The sequence below is a fragment of the Halichoerus grypus genome, chromosome 1, assembly GCF_964656455.1.
Source record: "Halichoerus grypus chromosome 1, mHalGry1.hap1.1, whole genome shotgun sequence".
Lineage (NCBI taxonomy): Eukaryota > Metazoa > Chordata > Mammalia > Carnivora > Phocidae > Halichoerus > Halichoerus grypus.
The window spans coordinates 83425971-83453907 of record NC_135712.1 but is presented as its reverse complement, the minus strand read 5'-3'; the positions used below and the strand labels follow the sequence as shown (position 1 = coordinate 83453907).

At 41.3% G+C, this 27937-nt stretch overlaps 1 protein-coding gene and 2 long non-coding RNA genes across 9 annotated transcripts in view; 1 reads left to right on the top strand and 2 right to left on the bottom strand.

The window, feature by feature from the left end:
• Positions 1-22873, bottom strand: part of LOC118537669 (uncharacterized) — a 185873-nt gene extending 163000 nt beyond the window's left edge. For all 5 annotated transcript variants that reach the window (XR_004918233.2, XR_013446361.1, XR_013446360.1 and 2 more), the window contains exon 1: positions 22778-22873. This is a non-coding gene — a long non-coding RNA (uncharacterized LOC118537669). The remainder of the gene's footprint in view (positions 1-22777) is intronic.
• LOC144381347 (uncharacterized) overlaps positions 1-27937 on the top strand; it is a 785460-nt gene that overhangs the window by 634230 nt on the left and 123293 nt on the right. For all 3 annotated transcript variants that reach the window (XM_078068692.1, XM_078068696.1, XM_078068693.1), the window contains one exon: positions 21834-22119. In XM_078068692.1, the coding sequence (XP_077924818.1) occupies positions 21957-22119 (163 nt within the window). In that variant the 5' untranslated portion in view covers positions 21834-21956. The remainder of the gene's footprint in view (positions 1-21833; positions 22120-27937) is intronic.
• LOC144381349 (uncharacterized) lies at positions 24559-27137 on the bottom strand. Its single transcript, XR_013446363.1, has 3 exons — positions 25901-27137; positions 25601-25718; positions 24559-25161 (listed from the first exon to the last, which is right to left on the bottom strand). It is a non-coding gene; the product is annotated as an uncharacterized LOC144381349 (long non-coding RNA).

Genomic DNA, 27937 nt, shown 5'->3' with positions numbered 1-27937 from the left:
TGTGTTTCAAGTGAAAATTAAAATTTTGGAAATCTTGTATCCACCACTGTGAGCTTCACAGCTTCCAAACGCTTAAGGACTTTTCTGATGACATCAGTGTTATAATTAATGAGTGTGATTTTTTTAATATTGCATAATGATACGCATCACTCAATGAACCAATATTTTCCAAGTGACCAGAACATGAAATTACAAAATCATACATGGGTAAAAGTTTCATCAAAGTACAAGACATGCCAATGGATTTTAATACAACAAACTACAAAAAGTTCATTGATAATAGTTTCAGATTTCACATTGAAAATAGCCTTTAAGAAACTACCACTTGTCGAGCTTTGGTGCAGTATCAAAGAAAAATATCCACGATTATCTGAAAAGGCTGTTATAATACTCCTCACTTTTCCAACTACATGTCTGTGTGAAGCTGGATTTTCTAGATATACTTCAATCAAAACAACATTTCACAAGAGATGAATGCAGAAGCAAATATGAGAATCCAGCTGTCTTCTATTAAGTCAGACATTAAAGAGATTTTTACACATGTAGAATGATGCCACTCTTCTCACTAAATGTTTGTTACAAAATATAATTATTTTTCATCTTTAAATATTATGTTAACATTTTATGGTTTTATGATTATTTTTAAATTATTAAATACCTGAAGTTTTTATTTCTAATATGGTAAGGAACAAAAGTTCTTTGGAATCCTTAATAATTTTAAGAGTATAAAGGATTCCCGAGACCAAAATGTTTGAAAGCCAGTGAAATAGAGTTTGTCTCTCAGATCTCTGAAACTTCAGATCAGTTATGAGGCCACGTAAACACCTGGATGTTAGGTAGACACATCACTATAATTTTACCTGCCTGGCTGTGATACCGTGAGTCTCTCTTAGGAAAGAATGGAAGTAGAGGAGACATAATACAGAAGTGCATAGTACAAGAAAAAATGTTGCATTTTTTATTACAAGATGATACATGGCAAACATAGCCATTGTAGCAAAAGATGGAAAACCACCTAAACGTTGGTTTGTTGTTATTGTTGTTGTTAGTTTTTGAACCTTAGGTGCACAGACAGCAGGTTGACTTAATTGTGGTCTCAGTTTCTCAGAATGTTGTTCATTGGTCCATGCAAGATCCCCTTTCTTTGCTTTATTTCACTTTCTTTTTCATTCTCAGTTCCCTCCTCTGAACACTCACTTATTTTAAAGAGATTGATATGTATCTTTAAATGTGTGAAGCATTATAAAACAGGTATGGTGGTTTTGTGTAGAATTTATATGTTGTATTTAAATAAATAGTCTTTGTGCTATAATTCTCATTCCTATTTTTTCTTTCATGATTATGTTTTTTAAATTTCTCCATGACCAGTTAGTTCATTGGCTTCTTACTGCTGCATAGCATTTCATAGTATGCATTCACTCTGTTTTTATTTATTGATTAAATTTACTTATCGGACACCTCAGATGCATCTCTCTACCTCCATTAAGGATAGATACTATCACATCCAGAAACATGTCCCCACTCAAAGTTTTGCTAGTTCTCCGGAAAAATATCTTCCTGAGTGCGATTGTTATGCATATGATTGTTTTCCAGAATGACTGTACAATTTATGCCCCAACCTGCAGTGCAAAAAATCTCCACTATCCCACATCCTCTCCGACATTCAGTACTATCCATCTTCCAACTGCTGCCATTCAAATACTTGTAAAGTGATATTTCCTGGTGGCTTTACTTTGAAGTTTACCTCTTTATAATGAACTTTAGCAACTCTTTATATATTTTTTTATTCATTTAGACCTCTTCTGTGCACTACCTGTTTGCCCTCTTATGAATTTTATGAATTATTCTCTTTGGTTTCCTACCTTTTTCTTGTTGACTTAAGGAGTTCTTGCATATTTGGGATATTATCCGTGGCTGGCTTTAAATACTGCAAATATCCTTTCCCAGACTGTTTGTTAACTTTATCTGCAGTACATTACATTAAACAAAGTCCTTAATTTTGGAATAGCCAATCCAGCCACTCTTTTTTGACTTACCATTGGTGCTTTTGAGATTTTGTTTAAAAAGCCTCTCCCGACCCCTTGGTCACAAGGATTTTATTTCACATTTTCTTCTATTTATAAATTTATCTCTTTTATTTAGGTCTTTAAGCTGTCTGGGGCCAACCTTTGTGTAAGTTAGAGGGCTATATTTTTCTCCATATAATGAGACAGTAATCCTAATACCTACTAAACAATATGTCCTTTTTAAATTGCCTTGTGATACAAACCTTTATCATATAATAAGTCCTTACATATACTTAGATCTATTTCTGAGCTCTCAATTCTGCTTCATTGGTCTCTTTATATATTGCTGGGGCAACAGCATCATCATCATCCTTTACAGTATGTCTTAATATCTGATGAGTGAGAGTGACCGCTATATAGTTGGATCATCTTTCTATGTACTTTTTTAGAAATGTGGGGGCCTTTAGCCATTATATAAATTTTAAATTTTGTTATGTTCCTCAAAAATCAGTAAGAATTTTGGGCGCCTGGGTGGCTCAGTCGTTAAGCGTCTGCCTTCAGCTCAGGTCATGATCCCAGGGTCCTGGGATCGAGCCCCGCATCGGGCTCCCTGCTCAGCAGGAAGCCTGCTTCTCCCTCTCCCACTCCCCCTGCTTGTGTTCCCTCTCTCGCTGCATCTCCCTCTGTCAAAGAAATAAATAAAATCTTTAAAAAAAAATCAGTAAGAATTTTGATTAGAAATTTATTTACTTTGCATGTATAGTTGGAGAGGACTGATAACTTTACTAGGTTAAATCATACCAACCATGAAAACAGTATCACTCTCCTTTGGCTCAAATCTTATTTATGCCCTTTTCTATTTTTCTATTAAAGGAAAACAAAAACATAAACCTTTATACTTCTTAAAATATTGTATTTTTATTATGAGAATAATTTGTCTAAAAGAAGTGCTTTTTTAAGTTGATTTGTCTATTTCTATTACCCTTGCTCAGTTTTTGTTAGCACTCATAGTTATGTTTATTCAGTTGGATTTTCTATGTAGATAATCATATCATCTGCTAATAATGATTTTTATCTCTTCCAATCCTAATATGCCTTATGCCTTTATTTTATCTTGCAAGATAGATAAGGACCTCCAATGGTTATGTTTAAATTGTAAACCTCCTTTTCTTGTTTTTTTGTTTCAACGGAATTGCTTCTAATTCATTCCAGTGAATCTATCATAAGTTTTTCATAAGTAGTTCAGGAAGTTCTTTCATGTTTCCAATATTCTGTAAATTGTATCATAAATAAGTATTAATATTTTATTCTGCAACTTTTATCACAAATAAGATGCTTCTTGTGTCCATGAAATCATCATAGGATATTTCTTCTTTGGTCTGGTGTTAAAGTGAAAGACACTGATACATTTTTTTGATGTTGAACTATCCTTTCATTCTTGGGATAAATACTACTTGATCAGTATGTAATATTTTTTAATAAACTGTCACATTTGGTTAGCTAATATATTATTTAAAATTATTGCGCCCATATCCACAAGTGACATAGGTTTATGCTTTACTTATTATCTTCCTAATCCTTTATCTTGATTTTATATCAAGATTATACAAGCTTTATAAAATTAGCTGGGCAACTGGACAGCTTCTCTTCTGTTCTTTTTTTGTTTGTTTGTTTCATTTTCTGGAGCAATTTATATAAAATAAATACTATTTATCCCTTGAAAGTTTTGTAAAATCTCACTAGAAAATCATCTAAGCTAGGGGCTTTTTTGGGAGGGACGTTATCAATTATTTTTCTTTAATCATTATTTATACACTGAATTACTTTATAAATAAATTTGATATTATGTGAATTCATAAACCAGGCAGAAAGTTACACACACACCTTTAAGAAACCAGAGAGGTAATAATACACAATTATGTTTTTAAATTCACACAATACAGGGCGCCTGGGTGGCTCAGTCGGTTAAGTGTCTGCCTTCGGCTCAGGTCATGATCCCAGGGTTCCGGGATCAAGTCCCACATCAGGCTCCCTGCTCTGCAAGGAGTCTGCTTCTCCCTCTGCCCCTCCTCCCACATGTTCTCTCAATACCTCTCTCTCTCTCTCAAATAAAATAAATAAAATCTTTAAAAGAAAAAATTCACACAATACAATTTGTGCCAAATATCTTCCATTTGCTCATCCAGACCCTTGCCCACCCTGCTGTGCCTCAGGAGGCTGCCCTGTCTAGCCATATTCTTTGCACATCTAGCTCCTGATGGGGTTAGGCCAATCTGCAGCGAGAAATCCAAGACTGGGGGCGCCTGGCTGGCTCAGTCAGTGGAGCATGTGACTCTTGATCTCAGGGTCATGAGTTTAAGCCCCACGTTGGGTGTGGAGATTACCTTAAAAAAAAAAATCAAGAGTGGAAGATGGTGTAGCTGGGGTATTTATTCCCCTCGTCTCCTTGCTAGAGGTCCCCTTAGGCTTGTTGCTTCCTTGACCAAAGTCATATCTTCTCTCAAGGTTGTCCTCCTTTTATCATTCTTTCCCTCTGAATTCCAGAAATTGCTCCCTCTCATCTGTGTGGCCTAGGGACATTAACAACCCCAGCTGTTGCTAGTCCTGGAATACTACACTAGTCTTTGTGCTTTCCCAACACCTTTTCCACATGTTTGGAAATAGTCTCTTTATTAAACACTTCTTGATTACCCTAATTTGAAAGTGCCATCTGTTTCCTCCTGGGATCCTGACTGATATACCTTTACATACTTATATAGAGAAAATCTACCCCCGCCCACTCCTCTGGATTAACGATTACTAATAGTTTAGTGTATCTCCTTCTAAACACAGAACACACAAGTGAGATATATAACACCAAAAACATGCAGATAAAATGAAAATAATATTTTTAAAATGAGAACTTTTTTTGAAAAAGTGAACATTTCTGGTTACTAGTGACCTCACCTCATTTTTCAAACTCTTACCTTTCTCAGTCCCTATAACCTTTCCCTTAATCTTTTTTTTTTTTTAAGATTTATTTATTTATTTGAGAGAGAGAGAATGAGAGAGAGCACATGAGAGGGGTTAGGGTCAGAGGGAGAAGCAGACTCCCTGCCGAGCAGGGAGCCCGATGTGGGACTCGATCCAGGGACTCCAGGATCATGACCTGAGCCGAAGGCAGTCGCTTAACCAACTGAGCCACCCAGGCGCCCCCTTTCCCTTAATCTTTTTGATGACTCTACCTCTATCTTCCCTTATGGGCTCATCTTGTTAAATTTAAGTAAGCAGGTTCTGTGCATAGCTCTCCTCTCTCACCACCCTCTCTCTCTCTCTTTTTGAGGCCTTATTCCCTTGTGAAGTTTCAATTATCAGTACAGTGCAAATGATACCAAATCTCTGTCTCTAGCTCTGACCTCTCTCCCAAGTTCCTCCATTTCATGACTCACTGATGGCTGTCCCCAACCTGAACATACTAACAGCAATTCAAATACAAAAAGTTAAAAACCAAATGCATGTCTTTCCCACTAACCCTGTTCCTCCATCTGATTTTCCTTTCTGTCTAATACCACCAATCTCCTTATCTTCCCTGCTTAAAATTTTGGTGCCATACTCGATTCCCTTTGATTGCTTTCCATCTCACTCCTACTTAGGACAAATTTTAGCAGTTCCTATAGCTACAATATTCATCTAGTATGCACTGCTTCTTTTAGTTACCAACAGCCAAAATCTAATAAGTGATACTCCTATCCTGGTGTCTCACTTCATCTCCCAACTCAGCTCGCCCACATACCTCGTCACCCAACAGATTGATAGCCTAATCTTTGGGAAAAAAACACATCATTTCTATTTTCTGAATTTGAAGATAACTGCCCAGGGGCACCTGGGTGGCTCAGTTGGTTAAGCAACAGACCCTTGATCTTGGCTCAGGTCTTGATCTCAGGGTTATGGATTCAAGCCCCACATTGGGTTCCATGCTGGGTGTGGAGCCTGCTTAAAAAAATAAAATAAAATAAAATAAAAAATAACTGCCCAGATTCCCTGAATTTAAGTCTAAACTTCATGGTTTGTATCCAAATGCCTCTACTATATGACCTTACCCTACACAAGCCTTCATTCCAATACTTCTGTCATGCTCCAGTCATGGAGCCCTAGCATGTGTCATTTTCTCTGCTTATAAAGTCTTCCTCACATCTCTGCTACTTTAAATTCTTCAAGGTCCAGTTCAAACCTTACTTCCCTAATGTGCCTCCCTTGAGACATTAATCATATTCAGCCTTACATTATATTTTATGTGTGCTGTCATCTTGTTCACCAGATTAAAAGTTCCCTGGGAGGCAGGGACTTTTTCTTACTCATTTTTGTTTCCCTCACAGCATCTATGCAACCCCTTTCACAAAACTGGTTGTCAATAAATACACATTGAATAAATTAATCAGTGAAAAGCAAATCAGAAAGAAAGAACCAAGTTTTCTTTCCCTTAGTGAAGATTTAGAAACCATTTGCTTTTTGGGTTTGTTTTTACAGTTTTTTTTTTCTTTTTAAATGCATGCACACCTATATTCTGTAACAGTTTTTTTTAAATTTTAGACTTATAAAAATGATTATAAATCCTACAAACTACATACAGGAGATGTAGTCCAGTACAAGGTATGATGGATCACAGCATGACCCGTAACTGTGCTATGATCTCTAATCAAAAGTGTTACTTTGGCACTTTCATTAGAGAAAGAGTAAAATACAAACTCTCATTCTATTGGGTCTTTACTGAGGTACTCCTTGTGGTTACTTCCTTTTTTTTTTTTAAAGAGTTTATTTATTTATTTGACAGAGAGAGACACAGCGAGAGAAGGAACACAAGCAGGGGGCGTGGGAGAGGGAGAAGCAGGCTTCCCGTGGAGCAGGGAGCCCAATGCGGGGCTTGATCCCAGGACCCTGGGATCATGACCTGAGCTGAAGGCAGACACTTAACGACTGAGCCACCCAGGTGCCCCCAGTTTTACTTTTAATTCCCTCTTTTGTTTACTTTGTTGTTCTTTTTAATTTTTTTTAAGATTATTTATTTATTTATTTGAGAGAGAAAGAGAGCATGAGAGGGGGGAGGGTCAGAGGGAGAAGAAGATTCCCCACCCAGCAGGGAGCCCGATGTGGGACTCGATCTGGGACTCCAGGATCATGACCTGACCCGAGGGCAGACACTTAACAACTGAGCCACCCAGGCGCCCCTGGTTACTTCCTTTTTAGCAACACTAATGTCTAAATCTGTTTGAGTGGAATTATCTTAATTGTATTTTTGTAGAAAATCATGCAAACAAAAAATAAATATGGTGCATCTGGCTGTTAGAAGTCAAATGTATTGAGTGACCAGCTTATCTTAAAGGCTAAACTATGAAGTATTGTAGTGTATAAAATAAAAACAACCTGTGGTTTCAAAAGGGGAGTGATGCAGGTGGCTGATTAGATCTGTTTACTACTTCAGTGTGAAGAAAAGATTGAACGTTTTCCTTCCTTCATTTCTTCCTTCCATCCTTCCTTCTAAATGTAACCGATGTGCCCCATTGTGGTAGGCACTGGGGCTATCGAGTAGGATAACAACATGAACCTTTCTTTAAAGGAGAGACAGAATTACAAACAAATCATGGGAAGATAATTTAAATGTAAAGTTTGTGCCAGGCATAGCAGTAGCATAAAAATGATTGTTACAAAAAATCTCAAGGATAAAACTATCCTTGAGAGCCTTTGCTAATCTAGTTTTCTGTACCTTACTATAAAATATCACCCACCGGACAAAACCAGGAAAAAAAGAACATATTATAAGACTTCAGTATTTGAATAATTTATAATGGCTGCATTGCTTAAAAACCTCAATTCATTTTAGCAACATGACGAGATCACTGGTCTCAAAGTTGAAGAAAAAGCAGACAGCATTGCAGGGCCTGAAAAGAGCATACAATTGTTAAGTATTTAAAAATGGGCACTCGTCGTTATTATTTTACATAGTCAGGAGGGAAATGCATGTTTACTTCAGTTTTGAACAGCATAGTTACCTACCTTAGATTTCTCATCTCTGCACCAAAAAGTCATTTTAATTTCAAGCTAAGCCACAAAGCATTATTTCTCAAAATACATATGTAGTTGATTGTTTATTTACTTGGCTTTCTCCTCACTAGACCATGAGCCTCTTCGACGACAAGGACTATTTCCTATTCATCTTTACATCTACTGCCTGAGCACAATTCCTGGCACAGAGCAGACAATATTTGTTAGATGAAAAATGTAACTACAGTCCGTTAGAACTTTACCAGCTCTCAATATTCAAGCTTTCTAATGCTCACCATTTGCATCTTTTCTTAACCTCGTTCGACTAATAAAAACGAGGTGGGTGGGGAGAGGATTTTCAAACAGCCTAGTGTGTAGTATATCCATGTTTCAACACAGCAAAGCCTCAAGACTCTAGGGAAGTTTAATTATCAAAAAAAAAAAAAAAAAGAAAGAAAAACTTTTATTTATATTTCAACTCAGAATTGCACACTTCCGGAAAAGGTTCCTCTTGGATGTCTGTGGACTGCCGTGAGCAAATAGAAAACTGCAGACATGGCCCTAAACTCCACTTAAAATGACTGTATTTATTATTTTTATTTTTATCCTCATTCTTGCCGTTGTTGCTGTGAATGGCTTGGAACATGCAAACTATGCTAAGCAAGAAACACGGCCCATACCTGAAGAGTTAGCAGTTGAAAGGCACAAAGAGGTACAATGGATTTAAAAGCCTCTTGAAGAACAGCCTTTTGCTGCAGAGATGCCAGGCAAGACAGTATGTGGCAGGAAAAGAGTTGGGGAAACTGCTTTAAAAACCTATTAACTAGGAATGTGAAAAAGCAGGGAACAATTGGGAAAGGAGGGAGGTGCTCACTGCTTAAAAGGCTTTTAAACGTGACCATATTTTTGTTGGCTTTTTGCCTGCAACCTAAAATGAGGATGGTGTACTGAACGGCTAGCTGGCTGTTGAAGGTGGAATGAATGGGAGCCAGGCTAGGAAGTCAAGGCTGAATTTTGAGATGTCACTCTGGCCTGCTGCATGCAGCTGTTGAGACAACTCTCAGCAATGATTAGTGAAGTCAACACAAAATTCAGTCAGCCTGCTCAATCACCCTTTCATTCTGGTGTTTTTCTTGATCCCATAAATATTTGCCTATGTGGTCTTTGCTGCAGCTATTAAGGAGTTAATAAATTAGCCAGCCAACAGGCAGGAATCAAGAAAAGCCACAGAACTTAGAATTGAACAGCTGACAGCAGATTCTGCAGGTGCAAGATGAGAATCAGCTCTGCATTTTCTCTGTAGCACAATTTTCTCTGTCTGGGCTGTGGCCTGATTTTCTGGTCCCTTCAGGACAAGCTGAGTTATAAGAGAGAATTCCAGAGGGTCTTGCTCTATGATCCTCTGAACTCTAACCTTCTTTAAAAGGGAAGCAATCTCCTTCTGTGTTTAGACCGATAATATTACATATTGGCGGTGGCCTTGTAAGATTTTAGTTTCATGTTAGGAAAGAAAAATACTCTAGATGCCATCCTACTTGAATAAGAAATGGCGGATTACACTGCACAGCACAATGAATCAGCCTCCTACAATTGGGTGTCAAGGGGCGAGCCCGCATACGTGTGTGTGTGTGTGTGTGTGTGTATGAGTGTGTGTCTCAGGAAAGTGGATCACTACTTGCCTTGAATATGTAAGTACCACAGCAGATAGTAAGGTCATAACAGAGTAGGGGAAAGAAGAGAAATGAACTGCAGTAAAGTGTATATTTCCAATAAACTAGTTTATCACATTATTCTATCACTCCATTTGCTGATAATGGACATTCAAGACTAAACTCCACATTGTGGCAGTTCTCCCAAATCTTTTTGACTCATAGGGATAAAAATACTAATTATGTGATACTTGAAATTGTTCACTATGATCTTGTGATGAACAAAATAGTCCAGTGTTTCTTCTCTAAAGGGCTTTGGGTTCCTGCAAGTGGGATAGTGACTGAGTTGATTGTTAACAGGAAAATTAATTTGATTTTTCTTTACATTGGTGACTGTGACCTACACATCCAAGCCCTTTTGACCAAACTCTTTTATGATATATATATTTGGAATAAGGATAGAAAAACTCAGATCCGAGACGTTTTTTCTAGATAGACTCTGAGAAAGACAGATAAATGCCTTCAGTTATTGACAGTCAAAATGGAAGTTAGTGCCTACTATTAAATCTCATTTTGGATCTTTTTTTTCTCTAAGACCTGCTTTACATCCCTAAAATCCTACGCTTCCAATTTCTCTTTCTAAAATAGAAGATCCTATGATTTAGAACATAAAAGATTAGCTACCTTCAGAAACACTGGCCTTAAGAGAGCACTGCAAAAGTTTCCCCAATCCAGAAATATCTTTTCAGACTTTGGGGGCGGGGGTCTATAATTCTACCATTAGAGATTTGAATATTTAGAGTAAGTCTTTGTCCCTTAATGACAAATTCACTTTCAAAACACAGTAACATTGGGGCGCCTGGGTGGCTCAGTCGTTGGGCATCTGCCTTCGGCTCAGGTCATGATCCCAGGGTCCTGGGATCAAGCCCCACATCGGGCTCCCCGCTCCAAGGGAAGCCTGCTTCTTCCTCTCCCACTCCCCCTGCTTGTGTTCCCTCTCTCACTGTGTCTCTCTCTGTCAAATAAATAAATAAAATCTTTTAAAAAAAAAATGTTTAAAGAAAAACAAAAAAAAACAGTAACATTAAATAAACATAAAGATCCAAAAATATGTGTACAACAAATATAATGTTTAAGTATTTATGAGCCAAAGATTAGAAAGGAATGTAGAAAATTTAAGTTATTTATTATGGTGTTAGAGTAGTAGTATTATAAATTACATTTTTCTTTTAAATTTCCCTTTCACGTGCTTATAACAAACATCAATAAGGAAAACGAAGTATCAGTTTTAAGGACTAATTCAGCTTGACCACTGTATCTCTCTAGCTAGGAACTTAAAAAATAAATACATAAAATTTTAAAATAAAAAATATAAATACTCTCAGTGAGCACACACTAGATTTAGGAAGAAAAACATAACACTCAGCAAATATTCATTTACAAGTTAATGTATATTTCTCATGAGGAAGGCACTTTGTTGGGCGATGCAGGGGATACAAAAATGACCAAGATGTGTGCCCCACCTCCCTTCAAAGAGCTTTTGGCATAGAGCTGGTAACTTTGATGAAAGAACATGTTATTATTATCAGTCATTAGTACGTTACAGTGAATCCATTTATTAGCCATTTGTTTCAGATTTTGAAAAGCAAAAAATGGAGCAATCCTGGGACACTACCTAGGGAACATCAGCCTGGATTAAGATACTTAATGAAGGAAGATGAGGGCAGTGGGCAAAGCGGGGAGAGGCCCGAGCACAATAGAGGGACGAAGATGAGAGCATGCTAACTGCAAACTGTGTCTCTTCCAGGGGGTTGATCAGAGCTAGCTCGGCCTTCTAGGAAATGATTTTCAGCATAGGAAATGGACCCTAACAAAGTATTATTCCTATCAATCAAGGTGTGCAGGTAATCAAAGAGGGATATTTATACACAAATCTGCCTTTATATTCACAATATAAACTTTGAAATAGTATGTCTCTCCTTATAAATCACCACTGTAGTGAAGATTGTGTTAGTCTCATCACTTTTGAAGCTGATATTGCAGATATCCTTGTGCTATTATTCTGGTCCAAACATTTAAATCCAGATGGAAAAACTAATGCCCCTAAGGAGTCAAATTCATCATTAAAAATATTTTTCAAGGTGTTTGGGAAGTGGATTACTTTCTCTTTTTTCCCCCCTTTTCTAGATGTCAAAATACATTGTTTTCCCCTCACTGGTAAGGAAATATGGCATTGAGAAATCTCAAATGAACCCACTTTAACAGACTTCAGAACCATAGTACCGAGCTATTATTTTTAAATGTTTCTCTTTCCAAGACCCATTTCTTAACAGCTGATCACTCTCATTAGAAGTACTAACACTCACAGGCCCTAAATTGTTATTTGGTCCCTAATACTCCATTTGGTAATCAATATCCTCTTTTGCTCCTCCCTCTAGTCCCCACAGCCTTATTCTCTGTCACTGTCTATCACGTTTTTCTCTTTCTTTAGTCCCTTTCATTTTTAATCCTTCCTTTTGGGCCAACTTGTCTGCCTTTTATATCCATTTTATATCCATATTTACTTCCTCCTTCTCTTTCTCATCCAACTCTTTCTAAACCTTTAGATTATGAATACTGACATTTGTGACTCAATTTTTTTTTTTTTTTTGCCATGGTGACCTCCCGGTAATAAAATCTCCCTTCTCCGCAAGATTGTCCTAAGAAAGCATAATTTTAAGCATCCACAACTATTGCCCAAATAGAGATTCACTTCATTTGATTCTTCATGTGCTAAATCAAATGTGTTCAAGAATATGATTTCCTGGGACACCTGGGTGGCTCAGTCGGTTAAGCATCTGCCTTTGGCTCAGGTTGTGGTCTCGGGGTCCTGGATTCGAGTCCCACATCAGGCTCCTTGCTCGGGAGCCTGCTTCTCCCTCTGCCTGCCCACCTACCCCCTGCTTGTGTGCTCTCTCTTGCTCTCTCTCTCTCTGACAAGTAAAAAAAATCTTTAAAAAAAAAAAGAATATGATTTCCTACTCCTATTCTCATGCAGTATTTTTGTGTGCATCCCCTTTATTATACCTTTCTGTTGCAATGTGGAACTTTAGCTTTCTGTGGTCTAGTCTAAACTGTACAAGGGACAGTGATAATGACCTTCTGACCCTACAGTTCTTCCTGGCTATGGGTAGAATTGATAGCAGTTTTTCAATTTCTCCCTTGTCTTTGCTTGAACATACTGGAATTACAACCTCTGACAAAGGTAACATCCCTTTTGTAGTGGAAACAAAAGGAGTGTGTAATGAATTGGTTAAGATTACATTGCATGTTTAGATGATGAAATCCAACTGGAGCTCAATTCCTTTATTTCCTCTAGCTGGGCCTGGTCTTTCAATAAGACATTATTGACTGGCATCTTCCTCAGAACAGGTGCTTTGGAATATAGTCTTGCTGCTTCGAGTTCTTTAAACTGAAAAACAACTATAGGATAGGTCAAGGGAATCAGATATGAGACAATAATGCCCAGTATCTTAGGATGAGCACTGTAGATGGTCCATAACCAGGTGGCACTAAAATAATGAAGGATGCTTGGGTTTATATGATGTGCTGACCCTTTTCAAATTAACTTTAGATGGCAGGATGTGAATTACAGTTTTATATGCTATTTCTCTGCAAATTTCTAGGACTGAGAAGAGCAAGGAGAGAAGAGGAAGACAAATTTTTATGATTCATTACTACAGACTTTGCGGTACTGACATTATAAAATGAATTTTTAATCTTTATGAATATGGAATCAGTTAATGCCACAATTGTGGGGTATTAATAAACTCTATATTTTTATCACAAAACATCGTCTTTGGTTGCTCTGAATCGCAAATTACTGGCCTCTTTCTACCTTTCCTCTTATTTTACTTGTACTTTTGCCTTTACTTAAAAAGAAAAATCACTTAGAATTTTTGCTTAGTATAATGCCAATATTGGCTGCAGAAAATATTTAAAATGTGTGTTTTCAAAGAATTATCAGATCGTTTATTCATCTTTGAGAGAAAAATGATTCTATTCATCTCAATTATTTTTGCCAAGGACTGTAACACTAATTTTACTCTTTCTAAAAATTAAAATAGCAAACAGTTTATATAAGGTGTTGATAATTACCTATATTATTGTACTGCTGTGACAGATGTTGGCAAAAAAGCCTAAAATGCCTACAGCTGTGCACTCCATGACATCTAGTTTATACTCAGACAGAAGGCTAACAGATGTTCTGAACTGTCACTTTGCCTAAATGTTTTTTTAAAGTCTAAGGACCTGCTTTATAATTCACCAGGGTCTGGTTTGGTTTCACAGAGGTCCTCAGAATTCCCATCTGTGACAATTAATGTTAAAGACATTGATAAATCAACCCTTGTGTTTTCCCTATTCTTTAACAAACAGGCATCAGTTTATATATGGATTGTGCATTGTAAAAGCTGTTTTTATATACATCCTAGTTGTGAAATTCTCTCCTTAAACATAGATAGAATTGGGTTGCCAGAAGTCATGAAGATTTGCTTTGAGCATATGGAAAGTGAGTTTATTTTGTGTAAATGGAAAGAGCAAAGAAAAATCATCCATTCTTTTCTTTTTGCTGTATTTTATGCACCTTGGAAGTAAATGTTAACAATTTCTAATGAGTTATATTTTTCTAGTGCATAAAAAGTGTTATTTTTATTTTAGCTATTTTTACTTAGCCTTTTAATAACTCTGCTCGTAACAATAACTATTAATTGTGTGGTCTATTAGAATGATGGAAGAACAAAATAAATGGCATTCACATAGCATACAGCACATCTTTTCCTACTTGACACCCTAATACTTCCTCTTCCCAAACATACCTTCAGATCCTTCATACAGAATTACTGCCCCGTGCAAAGGCCATCAATGCCTTATTTGCTATTGCTCTTAATTTTAACAAGCTGGATTCCTGTAGTACACTTGCTTAATAGTTTAAACATTCTGTTAACAATCGGGTGTTTGGCCTATCCTGTTTCTCCTCCTTCTGTATAGAAATATAACTCCAAATAGTACATCTTTCTGGGTTTGTTTCTAAATTAGTCCCCACACTTAATTATGAGGATGAGAGGGATGCCTTATTCCTCTTTGTTATGGGCTAAGCTCTCAGTAATCCCAAACAAAAGAGCCAGTTCTGGAAGATATAGGATTTGCTAGCAGGATTATGGTCTCATAGATAATGATGTGCAGTCAGCAGAAGCGAAGCTTTATTTTAATTCAAATAAGCTAGTAAACAAACCACTGACAAGTCTGCTGGTGAGAGTAACTGGCTGCTCTTGCCACATTGGCAGCTAAATTACAGAAAATCTATTATACCCTGTTCACCATATGTTTAATTTAATACAAGATACAAATTAAACTATCCACAGTGCCTATTAAAATAACAATACTTTTTTTATATTTGAATGTCTTAAAAATAATTTCTACTGACCTTTTAAAGGCTGGTTTTGATATAGGTGATTATCTGGAGGGGAAAGGTAGTTACTAGAAGGCAAAAAATTTAATTGCCTTTCTGAGAAAATAAAAATATAAATGTTCCCTGGTTTGCAGTTGTTAATAAGGTTAATTAGCAGTCATGTGTTCCGTTATTACTATATTTCCCTCCCACCCTTTTGGTTGCTGAGGCTGGGATTTTAAGAGTGATACTTAGTTTGACCTATATGAGTCTGTCCTCATGAAATCATTATCTTGCTCAAGCCAGCCTGTGGGTAGCCTTAAACCTGATGCCGGCTGAGATGTAGCTTCAGAAAATTGAGTTTACACTCTTGGTCCAACTTGAGTATGGCACAGAAAAAGACCTAGACTTTTATAACCCCTGCCTCAAATCAATCTCTTCATAGCCAAAAGATCCTAAGGAGAGCCAGAATTAAGAGGCTGCCATCCAGAGAAGGGAAAGAAGAAAAAGACAAGACCACACACTATTCACAACCAATTTCCTACTGTACCCACAACGGTCAGTAACCCAATGATGCTTGCTGGAGTCCATTTGGACTCAGTCCACCAGATTCTAAAGACTGGCCTGGGTTTTAGAATTATAGAGTTAGATTTGAAACCCAGATCTACTATTTCCCAGCTGTGTAACCATAGATATTTAACCCAGCTGGATCTTCCCTTACTCTGTTAAAAAAAAAAAAAAAAATGCGGGGGGAGGAGGTAATAGTTCCAATCTTATAGGATTATTATGAGAATTAGATAAGAGAAAAATATCTGATAAATAATAGATGCTCACGAACGGTTAGTTCCTTTCCTCTCTTTACCCTCAAGCAAATAGAATGTTGCTCTTTTCTTCAAGGGTGAAGGGAGAATGATAGGAGAAGGGCTTGGAAGGGGAGGTGTAAATAGAAATTCTGCCCAAAATCATTTTCCTGGGATCATTAACTCCCTTCCACAGTCAAAACCCTAAGTGCTATGCTCCTTTTCTCCCAAAATTCATCGCAATATTTACTCTAAGAATGTACCATAGGCCACCCAGACCAACTGCCTATTCTTGGGCCTCTGAAATAGAGGAACAAAGAATAATCACCACACTTTGGGATACTTTTTCAAACTTTTATATACATGCAGCTTTTGCCCTGGGTCTGCAAGTGTGCTTATGGGGCTACACTATGTGAATTTTGGTTCAAATATAAGCCTATCAAATCCAAAGGTGTACTGATAGTTACAATATTGCATAAGGTGTACATTTGGAAAATATCCCCAGTTTAGGTTATTCTTGAAGTCCAGCAAATGACACTATTTTATCCAAAATGCAAGTTAATTTATCTTAGGTTGATGCAAGAAACAATTTCAGGAGTATGGTACTGGTAAAGATACGCCAGAGAGACAAAAGCAAAGATCCCATGGTCCCTTCCCCTTACTCCATTACCCTGTTACTCAGAGGCTGAGAGCCTAGAGACAAAAATTTCCATTTATTGAAACTCTGAATTATTGGTAAAGTAAGAAATTGGGGGGGAAAAAAGGTCACAAAATGCGTGGTATATTTTAAATATTTAACATTTTAAAATTAATATTGTTAACATAAACACAAAATATGTGATTGCTTGTATAACTTCATTTCACATATAACAAGACTTTTAATTTTTTTTTAATGTTATTCATTTTTTTTCAGTAATCGTGACACCCAACGTGGGGCTAGAACCCATGACCCCCAAGATCAAGAGTCTCACGCTCTTCCCATTGAGCCAAGCACCCCTATAACGAGCAAATTTAAAAGACGTTATTGATGAATGCGCCCCATAGGCCTTTCTACTCGCTCCTCCAACATTCCTCTTAGTTATAAAAGCACACCTCTTTCTAGACCCCAGTGTCTGTCTTAGCATGAAACAAAGGCTGAGGGAACCTGAGAGTTCAGAAGTTTTCCCGCGGGGAGGAAGGAAGACCCTGCTGAGTATTTGGCCACTAGGAAAGCAGGCCACCTTGGAGCCCGCACTCCCACCTTTGCCACCTGGGTTTTCCAGGTCGGGCTGGCGGGCCTGGGGGCCGCCCTCCTCCGAAAGGGCGCGTCTGCGCCGCTGCCGGGTTGGCGCGAGCTTGGTTCCCGACTTTCCGTCCCCGGAGCCCCGAGGTGACCAATGTCCAGGCCTCGGGGAGATGCACGCCTCCCAACGCTCCCAGGACTCTCCGGAGCTCGCGTTTCTACACGCGACGCACTAGAGAACAAACCACACTGGCCACGCTGTGCGCTCCCCCGGAGGAACAGCGATTGCCAACGTCACTTAGACATTTGAGCCTCGCGTCCGGGGGACCTTGCCCGCCCACCCGCCGGCCCGCGCCTCGGAGCGGCCCAGAGGCCCGCGAGGCCCGTGGGGAAGGGCGGCCTGGAAAGCCCGGGCCTGCAGGCGGCCCCGAGGACCCAGGCTTCCACTCACTCGGCCGGCGCCGCCCGTCCGTCGGTGAAGGGGCCTTAACCTTCCCTCTCCGGGCCGGGCCGGGCGATGCAGGCCTCGCGGGCCCGGAACAGATCCGCGCTGAAACACTGGGCGGAGAGCGCGGGAAATGGGGCGGCGCGCGAGGGCCTGCGGGCCGATGGGGGCGCGGCTCCTCCCGGGCTCAGGGGAACCCGCAGCGGCCCGCCGGCCGAGCCTCCGCTTACCAACGCGAGCGAAATAGGTCAAGGCTGACCCATCCCGCAGGGCCCAGAAAACCGAGAAGGTCCGCGGGGTCTGAGAAGGCTCCTTCGTTCCCCTTCAGCCCCAGGTGCCCCTCGGGTTTCCCTGACCACGGAAAGGACCGATGGGGGGTGGGGGTGGGGGGACAGAAGGGCGAGGCTCCGACTAGAAGCTTATTCCAGAGGCTTTGAAAAATAAGGCTTCCAGTCCTTGATACGCGCGCTCGCTCTCTTGGGTTAGAGCTTAGAATCTGCAGAGCTGGCATCAAACCACGTCCTTCCCCGGGTCGTGTCCGGCAGAGACGTCTGCCTGGAGGCGCTGCCCATTCTGTAGTGTGCATCAAGTGGCGGCGCAAGTGAATAATGGCATCGAGGTGGGCGAGTTGAGAGGAGCAACACGTTCCTAGTCCCGTGGTATATTTAATAGCACTCGCCGTTATAAGCCTGCACAGATGGGGGAAGCAGCCGCCCGCTCCGACCTGGCGCGGCCGCTCCTATGGAGCCCCGCTGGCGAGTGCAGGGGAGAAACTGCTGGCCCGCCGCCCGCCCCGCGCCACCGGGCCCGGGAGAGCCCGCGCCGGGAGGCCGAGACCGCAGAGCCCGAGCCAGGCCGAGGGTCCGGGGGTGGCGGGGGGGGGGCGAGCCGTCCCGGTCCGACTGACTTCCACGTGCGAGAGGGTAGAGCGGCCAGTTAGTGGATGATTGATTGCTTGGGGAGAAGGAAGCTGTAGCTTGCACGGTAGCTGGTGGCTAACGCATGACACTATGCCATCTCTGTGAAAGTCGTGATGTGTATGGCCATTGGGTCGCTGGAACATCTAGACCCTGATCGTGCGTACAGGGTTTCCTTACAAGCAGCACTCGCCAGTTTAAAACCAGGTCCCGGTTGCCCCTCTTGCTAATCCTCTCTGCCATTAGTTCGCATAAATCCTCCTTTTTATGCCCTTTCTACCTTTCCTTTCCCTTTCTCTCTTCCATCTTTCCTTCCTCCCGCCCTCCCTCCCTTCCATCCTTCCTCAATCTGAGTCGTTCGTGCTGAATGCCACTCACTCACCGGCATCCCAGTCTAGGAGTCTGGGGTAAAACCCTACATCTCCCCAGGACAGCTTCGGGCTTGTAGAATTGGAGAGCGCTGCTTTGGCCCCAAAGCACGTCTCAGTAGTGAAGTTTCCGATTCAGAGCCACCTATAAACGCCCATAACTCAGTTCACACGGACTCCCCAACCTCGTTAGAAAGCCGTTTCCACAACTTAGAATCGTTTTGGTAGTGTGTGTGTGCTCTGAGAAAAGGAGCTGACCGGTCAGCTTAGTTTCTGGATACAGAAAGTTTATTTTAAAAGCAGTTTTCCATTTGCAGAGGCCTCGTTCTGGATTCCCTCACCTACCAAGGCAGTTTGTCCCTTTGGCCCTTCACCTTAACACATTACACTTTTTTTTTTTTTTTTTTTTTTTTTTTAGTTCAAGGCTGAGGCTTCCCCCATGTCAGATAGAATGTCACTGCATTCCAGCATTTGAGACAACTTTAGGGGACTTGCCTACAAAACGATCTTCCTGATCCTTCACAAGAAAATGAGGTCATTTGAGAGATTTTAAACTTCCTTATGGCTGGGATTGAATGGATTTAACTGATAAAATGTGTGAGGTTTACTCACCTTTAGCCACCTTAGGCTACTCACTGATGCCTTCCTGTCTTACAGACTTAGATTCAGCCCCAAGCCCCTCCCTCAGTGGAAAGAGGACAGCAATTCCAATTCTTCTTTTAGTTCATTAAAAAAAGAAAAGAAAAGAAAAAAGAAACATAGCTTTATATCAGATTGGGGCATCTTTTATAAGTTTTGATGTTCAGAAAAAATTATGACAAGGGAAACAGGAAGAGATCATTCCAGGTTATTTCAGTGGATTACTTTTTTAGTGCAAAGTTATGAACACTGGATTAAATATTTACATTTGCCCTCTCCCACTCCTTTAGTTGGAAGAAGTGTTTCTACTATTGACTTTCAGTTTTGCATAATGCTCCCTACCTTTCATTCGGTGCCAGAAGTCACAGGTACACACTCCTTAGCCTGTTCTATTAAAGGTGGCTCTTGATTTACACTCTTCATTTCCCCTCCCCAACACACTGACTCTTACTTATACAAACACACTTTTCTTGATTTAGAGAGTGTTGGGGTGTGCATAACTTTTTTGGTATTGCCCTTTCATTCTTCTCAAACTCATATTAAGGTGTTTGCCCTGACATATAAAATGAATTATTGAGGAACAACCATGTGAAAATTTGTTTAATTTTCTGCCCCCCTTTCTTTTGCGTTTGTTTTTCAAGTTTCATAGGGAAGGCTGTAACAGGTGTCTAAGTAATAGTCCCCAAGAATCCCTTATTAGATGACTTCAAGACCAGATGTAAACCAATGACATTATTGTTTCCAGGAGGGAAAGTAGAAGCGAAGATCGTTTTGTCAAGGGATTCATTTGAGCGTTTATCTTTCTTTTATTTTGACTGGCTTGTGGGAAGAAAAGGAAGACTAAATGGGGCGAAGGGCAGAGAAAGAGAACCCAATGAAACTTGTTTTTATGATTAAAGCCATTTTCCCAGACTATTGTCTTGCTACAAGTGACAACACACAGAGCACAAGTCGTGAAAGTGGATTACTGTCACTCTGGGCTATTGGAGGCCTGGAGAGCCCTGACGTTAATTCCCATAGAAAGGTAGACACACCTAGCCATCTCCCCCTGCAGCGCCCTCATCGCCTAAGGGTTTGAGGCTCTCTCAAAGTTGATACTGACCTCAGCTAGGTCTAGGTGGCAGGGCTTGCCCGCCTAGGAGAGGCAGAGGCTCCGCATGGAACCGGGGAGGAAGCAGGGTGGCTGTAAGAACAAGCCTGAGGGGATGGGGCGCTGTAACAGGCGGGCTGTGGCCACCAGTCCCCTGGCAGGATAGCAATCAATGAGTCAAAGCTAGCTAACAGTGAATGAAAGAGAGCCAAGAATGGGACCCTTTGGGTGCTAGAGACTAGCCTTTAGCTTGTTCCACTCCTCCCCCTGGGCTCCCATCCTAGGTTTTCAGGGTTGGAGATCTAGCCAGAGGAGAAGGCAAGCATGGTAAGAAAACATGCCTAGCCCCCCGTCCAACATGCACGCAGGGGTGGGAGCTTGCAGAGATCAGGAGAGATACCTCAAGTACTCAGTAATCTGTGTCTGACTCATGCAAGTTGTGCATGGTCAACAGGGGCGTGGGGAGGGGGGTGGGAGGAAAGCCTCATTTTCTTCAGTCGCTCCGTCTGGGGTTGTTGTGTCTCCTCTCCCCCAAGCCCATCTCACCCCACCCCAAATGGAATTGAAACTCCATTGCCTTTGCCTGCACTGAGCCTAAAAACTCAGGATTTGATAAGGTTACTGCACCATTGATACAATTGCAGATTTTTTTTAAAGCCTCCTCAAAGAGACAGATGTTTGGGCTGATTAAAAATTGAGGAGGAAACCTGCAGCTGCACCAAGGAATAATCTATTGGACAAATATTTTAATAAAAAAATATGAAGAGATCAGCCCGACCTTGCAAGGTCTTCTGCTTTAAAAAAATCTTTATCAAACCCCTATTCTATGGCTTCAATAAACAGAACCCATTACCTCACGGCATCTTTTGTTGGCCCCATACAAGAGAGAACAAAATGGTTATTCAGGGGAACGCTTTCGATTTTTATTGTGGGTAGCCTGCACAAAGAGCCGTGTTATTGTATTTAAAAGAACCATCTGTAGCAGAAACAATGGCATCAAATTATCTTTGAATACCCACTGAAAAAACATAAAGCTTTTTTTTTTTATTCTTCTTCTGTACGGTGGGGGGATAGAGCAGTGTTAGGATAACTGACTTTTTTGTTGTTCTCTGGGTGCATTCTTCTCGCTCCCCCTCTCTCCCCCTCACCCTCTCACTCCTCTCTCTCTCCCTCTCCCTCTCTCTCTCTCTCTCTCTTTTAAAAAATCAGCCATTTGGGGTTTTAAGCCATAAACGATTTTTCTTGTTGCAGGGGATTGCAGTGGCAAAGCTAGGCTAGGTCTTGGAGGCTGGTGCAAGGCGAAGCGGGTGAAGGCAGGAGGCTGATGGAGAGACTGGGGGGAAGAAAAGCCGAAATGGATTCACGGTGCCTTGGATGGAGGACGAGAGGGGAATTGCAAGCTCCTTCAACTCGTTCTGTCCGGTGAGAAGTGATCAAGCTTGGGCTGACAAGAGGCTCAGGAAGCCCTCACGTTCTTTCGCTTTTTTACCTGCCAATCAAACTGCTACAAGACAACACCCTGATCTGGCATGGACATGTAAGTAGCTTGCAACCCAACTTTGACATTCACTGCTAGCTCACTCCTCTCCGCCCACCCCCCCAACTCACTTTCTTCCCCTCTCATTCTATTTTTTTTTTCTTTTGACCTTTAAGAGATCTGGTAATACACCCTGTGTGGCAGGCATTTAACACAGGCAGGTTTAAGTCTGAAAGCGTTAACTTTTGGAATTAAATGCTAATTTTGATTTCTTTAATAAATGCAGAAATGAAGACATTATTTTATTCTCTTCTGAACAGTTTTAGTGCTGAACATAATCAGTTGCCTTGCAAGGGTGTATGTGTTCCTTTTTCTTTGAAAATGAAGAAATCCGTGAGCCCCCAGAGAGAAATGCAGAAATGAACATTTCAGGCTTCCATCTTAAAAATGTCAAATTCTAGCAGCTCATCCCTACAAAAAAATCCTTCTCTAGACCAGGGTTACATAGAATGGAAAGAGTGATTTGAGCCCAAAGGTACATATCATTAAGGGGTTGCTACTATTTCATCTGGCGTCTTACTATTTTGGTGGTAGTTGGGGCGGGGGGGGGGGTGTGAAAAAAGAGAAGGAAAGGGACATGGCAATACCTCATTCTTTATAGAGATTGACACTGAGGGGGCTAGAGATACAAGAGGACAGGATAAGCAGGAAATATTACCTGAGAGAAGGAATCACAGAGCATGGCGGAGCTGGAAGCTAGGAGGGCTTCTGTGGGAAGTTATGCGAGAGGTGATGGGACTTGCTCTCTGGCGCCCTCTAATGGCAATCTGAACCAATGTTTTACTTTCTTAATTCAGTACTGGGAAAAGCAGCTGGGTTTTTGTTGTTGCTGTTGGTGGTTTTTCTCTGCAGGCTTAGAAACTAGAGACTGTTAGTGGAGTAAATTGATTGTTTTCATCCTAGAAACTTATGTATATGCTTTAAAATTATCAATGTTTTCTCCTCAAACATCTCCTCTCCCAAAATTTTGTTAGACTAATAGAGGAGGAGAGGCTATTGGCAGATTGACCTATGGAGGGTGGCCCATGCCCAATTAGTAATTCGGAGAAAGGGATTCCTTTCCTACCTGAACAGCATTCTGACTCTTCTAATATACTGAAGAGGTCTTGGGGGCTGGTGGGGGGGATGATTTGGAAATTGCAGATTCTGACACAAGCTCATTAGAATACAATTTAAAGGGGCCTCTTAGGAACCTCTGTTATTGCGATATGTGGTGGTCAGGGGGCTTTCCTTCCCGCCTCCTTTTTCTTTTTTCTTTTTCTTCTTTCTTTCGTTCTTTTTTTTTTTTTTAAATTTGGTAGATAAAGGTTAATCTTGGGCTGAATGATAGAGCTATGATTGACAAGAGAAAAGGTGTTGAGGGCAGGTCGCGCTGTCTTATTTACAGCCCACTGCTTGCTGTAGAGTCTTTGTTAGGACTGGAAAGCTAATTTAGTGCTGATCAAAAGCACCACAGAGTTAAAGGACTGGTAATGACTGCTAATTTCATTTCAGCCTCATGCATCCCCAACTGCTGTAATTAAAGACACGCTATTTAAATACAGGTGAAGGTTTTTTTTTTTTTTTTAAGTTAGGGTGGGGGGTGGGTGGATTACAATATTATTTAGATTTCATCTTATACATGGGTGTTATGTAGTCCAACATCAGATTTTTTTTAGAGCCGCTTCTTGTCATTTATACCTGGCTTTGCAGCATCGGCAGTTGTGAAATATGTCAATCACACAAAAGCCACTGTTTCAGGGAAAAAAGGGGGAGGATGCAGAACAGTAAATGTTTAGGGGGGGATTTAAATATTTGGGTCTCTTATTTTTCCCCTTCAAATTAATAGCAGGGCCTTCGAAATAGCTAAAGTATTTGAAACTTAGGGCAGGGTTAACAGGCCAAAGGGATCAGTGTCAGCTTTTTAAGTACTTCTAAAAAGATCATGTGAACAGATGGAAAAATATATTTTTAATTAAATAATTTCCCCCACACTGTAGCTGCAGTGTTGGCTCAGAAACCGTGTAATTCCTCAACCAATAGGAGTTTCTTTATAAGAACATCAAAGGATAAAAAGCTCTACATTTTCGTAGTTGGTTAAAATTGATAACCCTCCCCCCCACACACACACACCCAAAAAAAGAATTTAGCCTTTAATCTCTTTTTATCCACGAAGACTAAAGCTCTGTACTCGACCCCGCGAGCGGCTCTCGCCTTCCGGGGCTGGAACCTGGCTCAGATGTGAAGCGGCGCTGAGCCGCGGCGCAGGTTCGTGACCAGCGCCCCCTGTTGGACACAGTAGGAGATGCACAGCGCCAGTCCTGGAAATCGCGAGAACCTTGCTCTGGGGTTAGATAAAACTCTTTATTACCCTCCAAAAAGGAGATGGGGCGAGGAAACAAGTTTTTATATCCTTGAAAGATAATATAATTTAATTCAATAAAAAATAAAAAGGAGATGATACAATTTTAATTCAATAAAAAATAAAGACTAACCTATTCCTTCTCCTCACATCCCAGCCACCCCCTACCCCCTTTTGGGTTTGGGACTCTTTTTAGATTCTGAGATAGTAAAACGGGTAGAGAAGCATGATTAAAAGAGAGAGAGAGAGAGAACTTTCTTCTGTAGCAGTGGAAAACCAAGCAAATTACTTCTCCCATTCTGTCCACGTTAAAAATAAAATAAAATAAAACAGAAGATGCTGCTGCTTGCTGTTTTAACGTTGTCAGCAGCATCTTGAATGCCCTCCGAGGTCCTTCAAGAATTGTAACTGAGTCCCTGAGTAAACGAAATAACTTGCTCGTTTTTTGTTTATTTTCAGAGTGTAATTAAGAGGCCAGTCTCTGCTTTGAATGTTTCCCATCCCCCAAACCAATCTTGATCAAACTTTTCCTTTCCGGGATGGCGGTTAAATTACAGATATTTTTTAAGAAACAGGTGCCTGACACCTTTCTTCTTTTATCTCAGCATCTCAGCCGTAGGATTTCAGGGAAGGTGTGCCAATGGTAGAGTATTTTCTTTTGAAATTCAGCATTTTCAATGACCAGGAATCCAAATTATCCCCTAGGAGAAGAGGAGTATTTTTACACTTCCAAAAGTACCTGTCTACATAAGAAAGAAGTTTGGCTTTTTCTTTCGTGAGCAAGTAAGGGTAAAAGTACACTTTGAACTCTTTCAGAAAGATAAACTATAAAAATGACAGATCCTCTGAATGTAAAATGATGGGAAAATATGGGTTTGTTTAGGTGTTTAAAATCAAATTGAAACAATTCCAGTGTTAAATGAACACATGATCTCAACAAGGTGTTTTATGATTTTGATCTTCAGGGATGTCCTTACAATTTTAACTTGTAGATAAAAACCTTAAGAAGTTAAGAGGTTGCTCTTCAAAAATTTCCCTACGAAGGAAACCAGATTAATTTTCGTAACAGAATTACTTTTTAAAATATTTAATAACTGTGGCTACGCAAGTTTAAGTTGATCTTACGTTTATTCCTCCCACCTGCCCAAATCAGCGGGTCCGAGATTGTTTTCAGGGGAATTGGTGTTCAGTGCGATGAGAGATGTCTTCTCCATCTGATTCCAGAATCGAATCTCGGCTTGTGTTTCTCAATAAATGACTTTGGATACCGTGGCAGGAAAAGAATCAAGGCTTTGATCAGTTTTTACCCGGAATCCTATCGAAACGACGGGCAAGCGGGATTCCCTGCTACTGGCAACCCCACCCTTTGCTTTACCAAAAAGCAAAACAAAACAAAATTTAAAAACCCCAAAACAAACAAAAAAACCGAGTCCCCGTTACCGAAGTATTAAGTCCGGGCCAGTTTTGGAACCAGCGCCAACAAACGGTGCGTGACAGCCGCGGTCCAAGGCTGCCGGTGGCGTGGGGAGGCCAAAGCCAGCAGAATCTTGGAGGCGACCCGCGAAAGGGGATACATGCCTGCTATTCGGAAGTGATGTCGAATTTGCAATACCAGTGCCCCGGAGATGTCGACCCCGTTCCGCCACCGGGGGTCCCAACCTGGGGGGTGGGGGCGGAGCGGCACCTGGCTGCAGGCGGGCTGTGTGTCCCCAACTTCCCAGGCCCAGGGAGAAAGCGCAACCCCTAGTTTATGAAAGAGAACTAAAGAAGTGGGTGGCCTAGGCCTGGGAATGCCACCCAGCTTTCCCAGCGCAGTGTCATTTCTGTGGTTTCAGGCGGCCTCAGCCCCTGCCGGAATCCCACGCCCCACGGGCGGCCAGCGGGAAGGCAGCCCTTCCATCTTTGGGGACTGGGGAGGGGGCAGCGAGTGACTGACTCCTTAGAAGCAGGCAAAACCACCCGGGCTGGCAACGGGCCGTGTTTTTCTGCAGCAGCAAAGAGCCCTTTAGGGGTGGAGCGGGCATTTGGGGTCTCTTGTCTCAGCGTCCAAATGTGCCTCTTGGCTGAGCGCCCTGCTTTACAAGTAGTCAATCTTGCCCCATTCAGAGGGCAATCCTGGAGGATGGGCCATGCTAGCTTGGGCCCACTGAGTCTGTGCCAAGTTCCCTCTCCCCTCTCCCCTCCATACCTCAAGCCCTTCCTGATGAACCCAAGCCTCACTATGAAAGTCGAGGTATGTGGCTTGGAGTTTGGTAACTATTTGGGGGTGGAGAAGATGATTGATGACTGATTAATTATTAAGACGAAGATTCAAGGATGAGCCCTCATTTATTAAATGTCCTCTTTTGCTTTGTTTTTAAGCTTTGAAGAGCCTTTATCGTTCCCTTGACCCAACCCTGAGACAGACAAGGCGCCAGGGAGAAAGCCCAGCCCGGCTTGAGGGAGCTGAGATATAGACAGATACTCATCTCTCTACCACTCAACGGGCAGATAAGCTCTGGCAGAATCTGGGTCCTAATCCAGGGCCCAGCTGCTATGTGGGTTGCTGAAGGGTGTTGACACCACAAGTACAACTTGACACCACTGAGCCCACGGTGCTTGTCAATAATCTGTGAATTAGGTGCAGAGATTGTCACTGTAGATCATAACAGTTTCTGAAGGACTCATTACAGCCTATCGTGTCAATGATCTTCAAATTAAGGAGGGGGGGTGGGGCGGGAGGGAAAAGGAATGGGGAGAGCCTACAAAAAGGGAAGAAGGTTGGGAGGGGAGATAAAAGTCAGAGCCCCAGCTCTGAAGGAGCCTTTAAAGATTATCAGGCTAGCCATCTGAGAATTCCACTGGGATGGGTTTGGAAGCCCAATTCCACCTGAGCCAGGGCTGGAAAGGGGCACTGGAGGGTGAGCAGAAGTGGGCCCCTGGGAAGGCGGACTTCTCAGACATTTCTTTTGAGGCCAGAAGAGCTTTTGGGAGAGGGCTCCAGATATCAGTGGGAGGCCTTGAGGATGCCAGGCCACCCAGGATGGGCGTGCACTTTGCTTCAGAGCACTTTCCAGGGCTAGCCACAGCCGCAGCTCTGAGAAAAAGTGGGCAGTAGTTTTGTTTAGGGCTGATGGTGACTGTAGGTGATTTTTTTTTAAATGCTTTGCTTTCAGCTTCTTTTCATACAAACAGGTGAAAGACTTTCTTCCTTTTCCTTTGATAGTATTCTTGTCCCTCACACACGTAAAGCTGATCAAATTTCTTTCCCCAACTTGCTTTTTGAGGTGCCAAACACCTCTGCCTTCTGAGGTAGTTGAGCGTTGTCACTTTTTGAGTTTGTGTTATGTCTGGTTGTACTTCTGGAAAGGGAACTTGAAGTAACACAGAAGCAGTGTGCACCATGAGATCTCCAGAAGAAAGAAGATGAAATCCCACTTCAGCAGTTTGGAAGGAGCCAGACTAAGGGAGAGACGTTCTCCCTCGTTGGTGGATTGC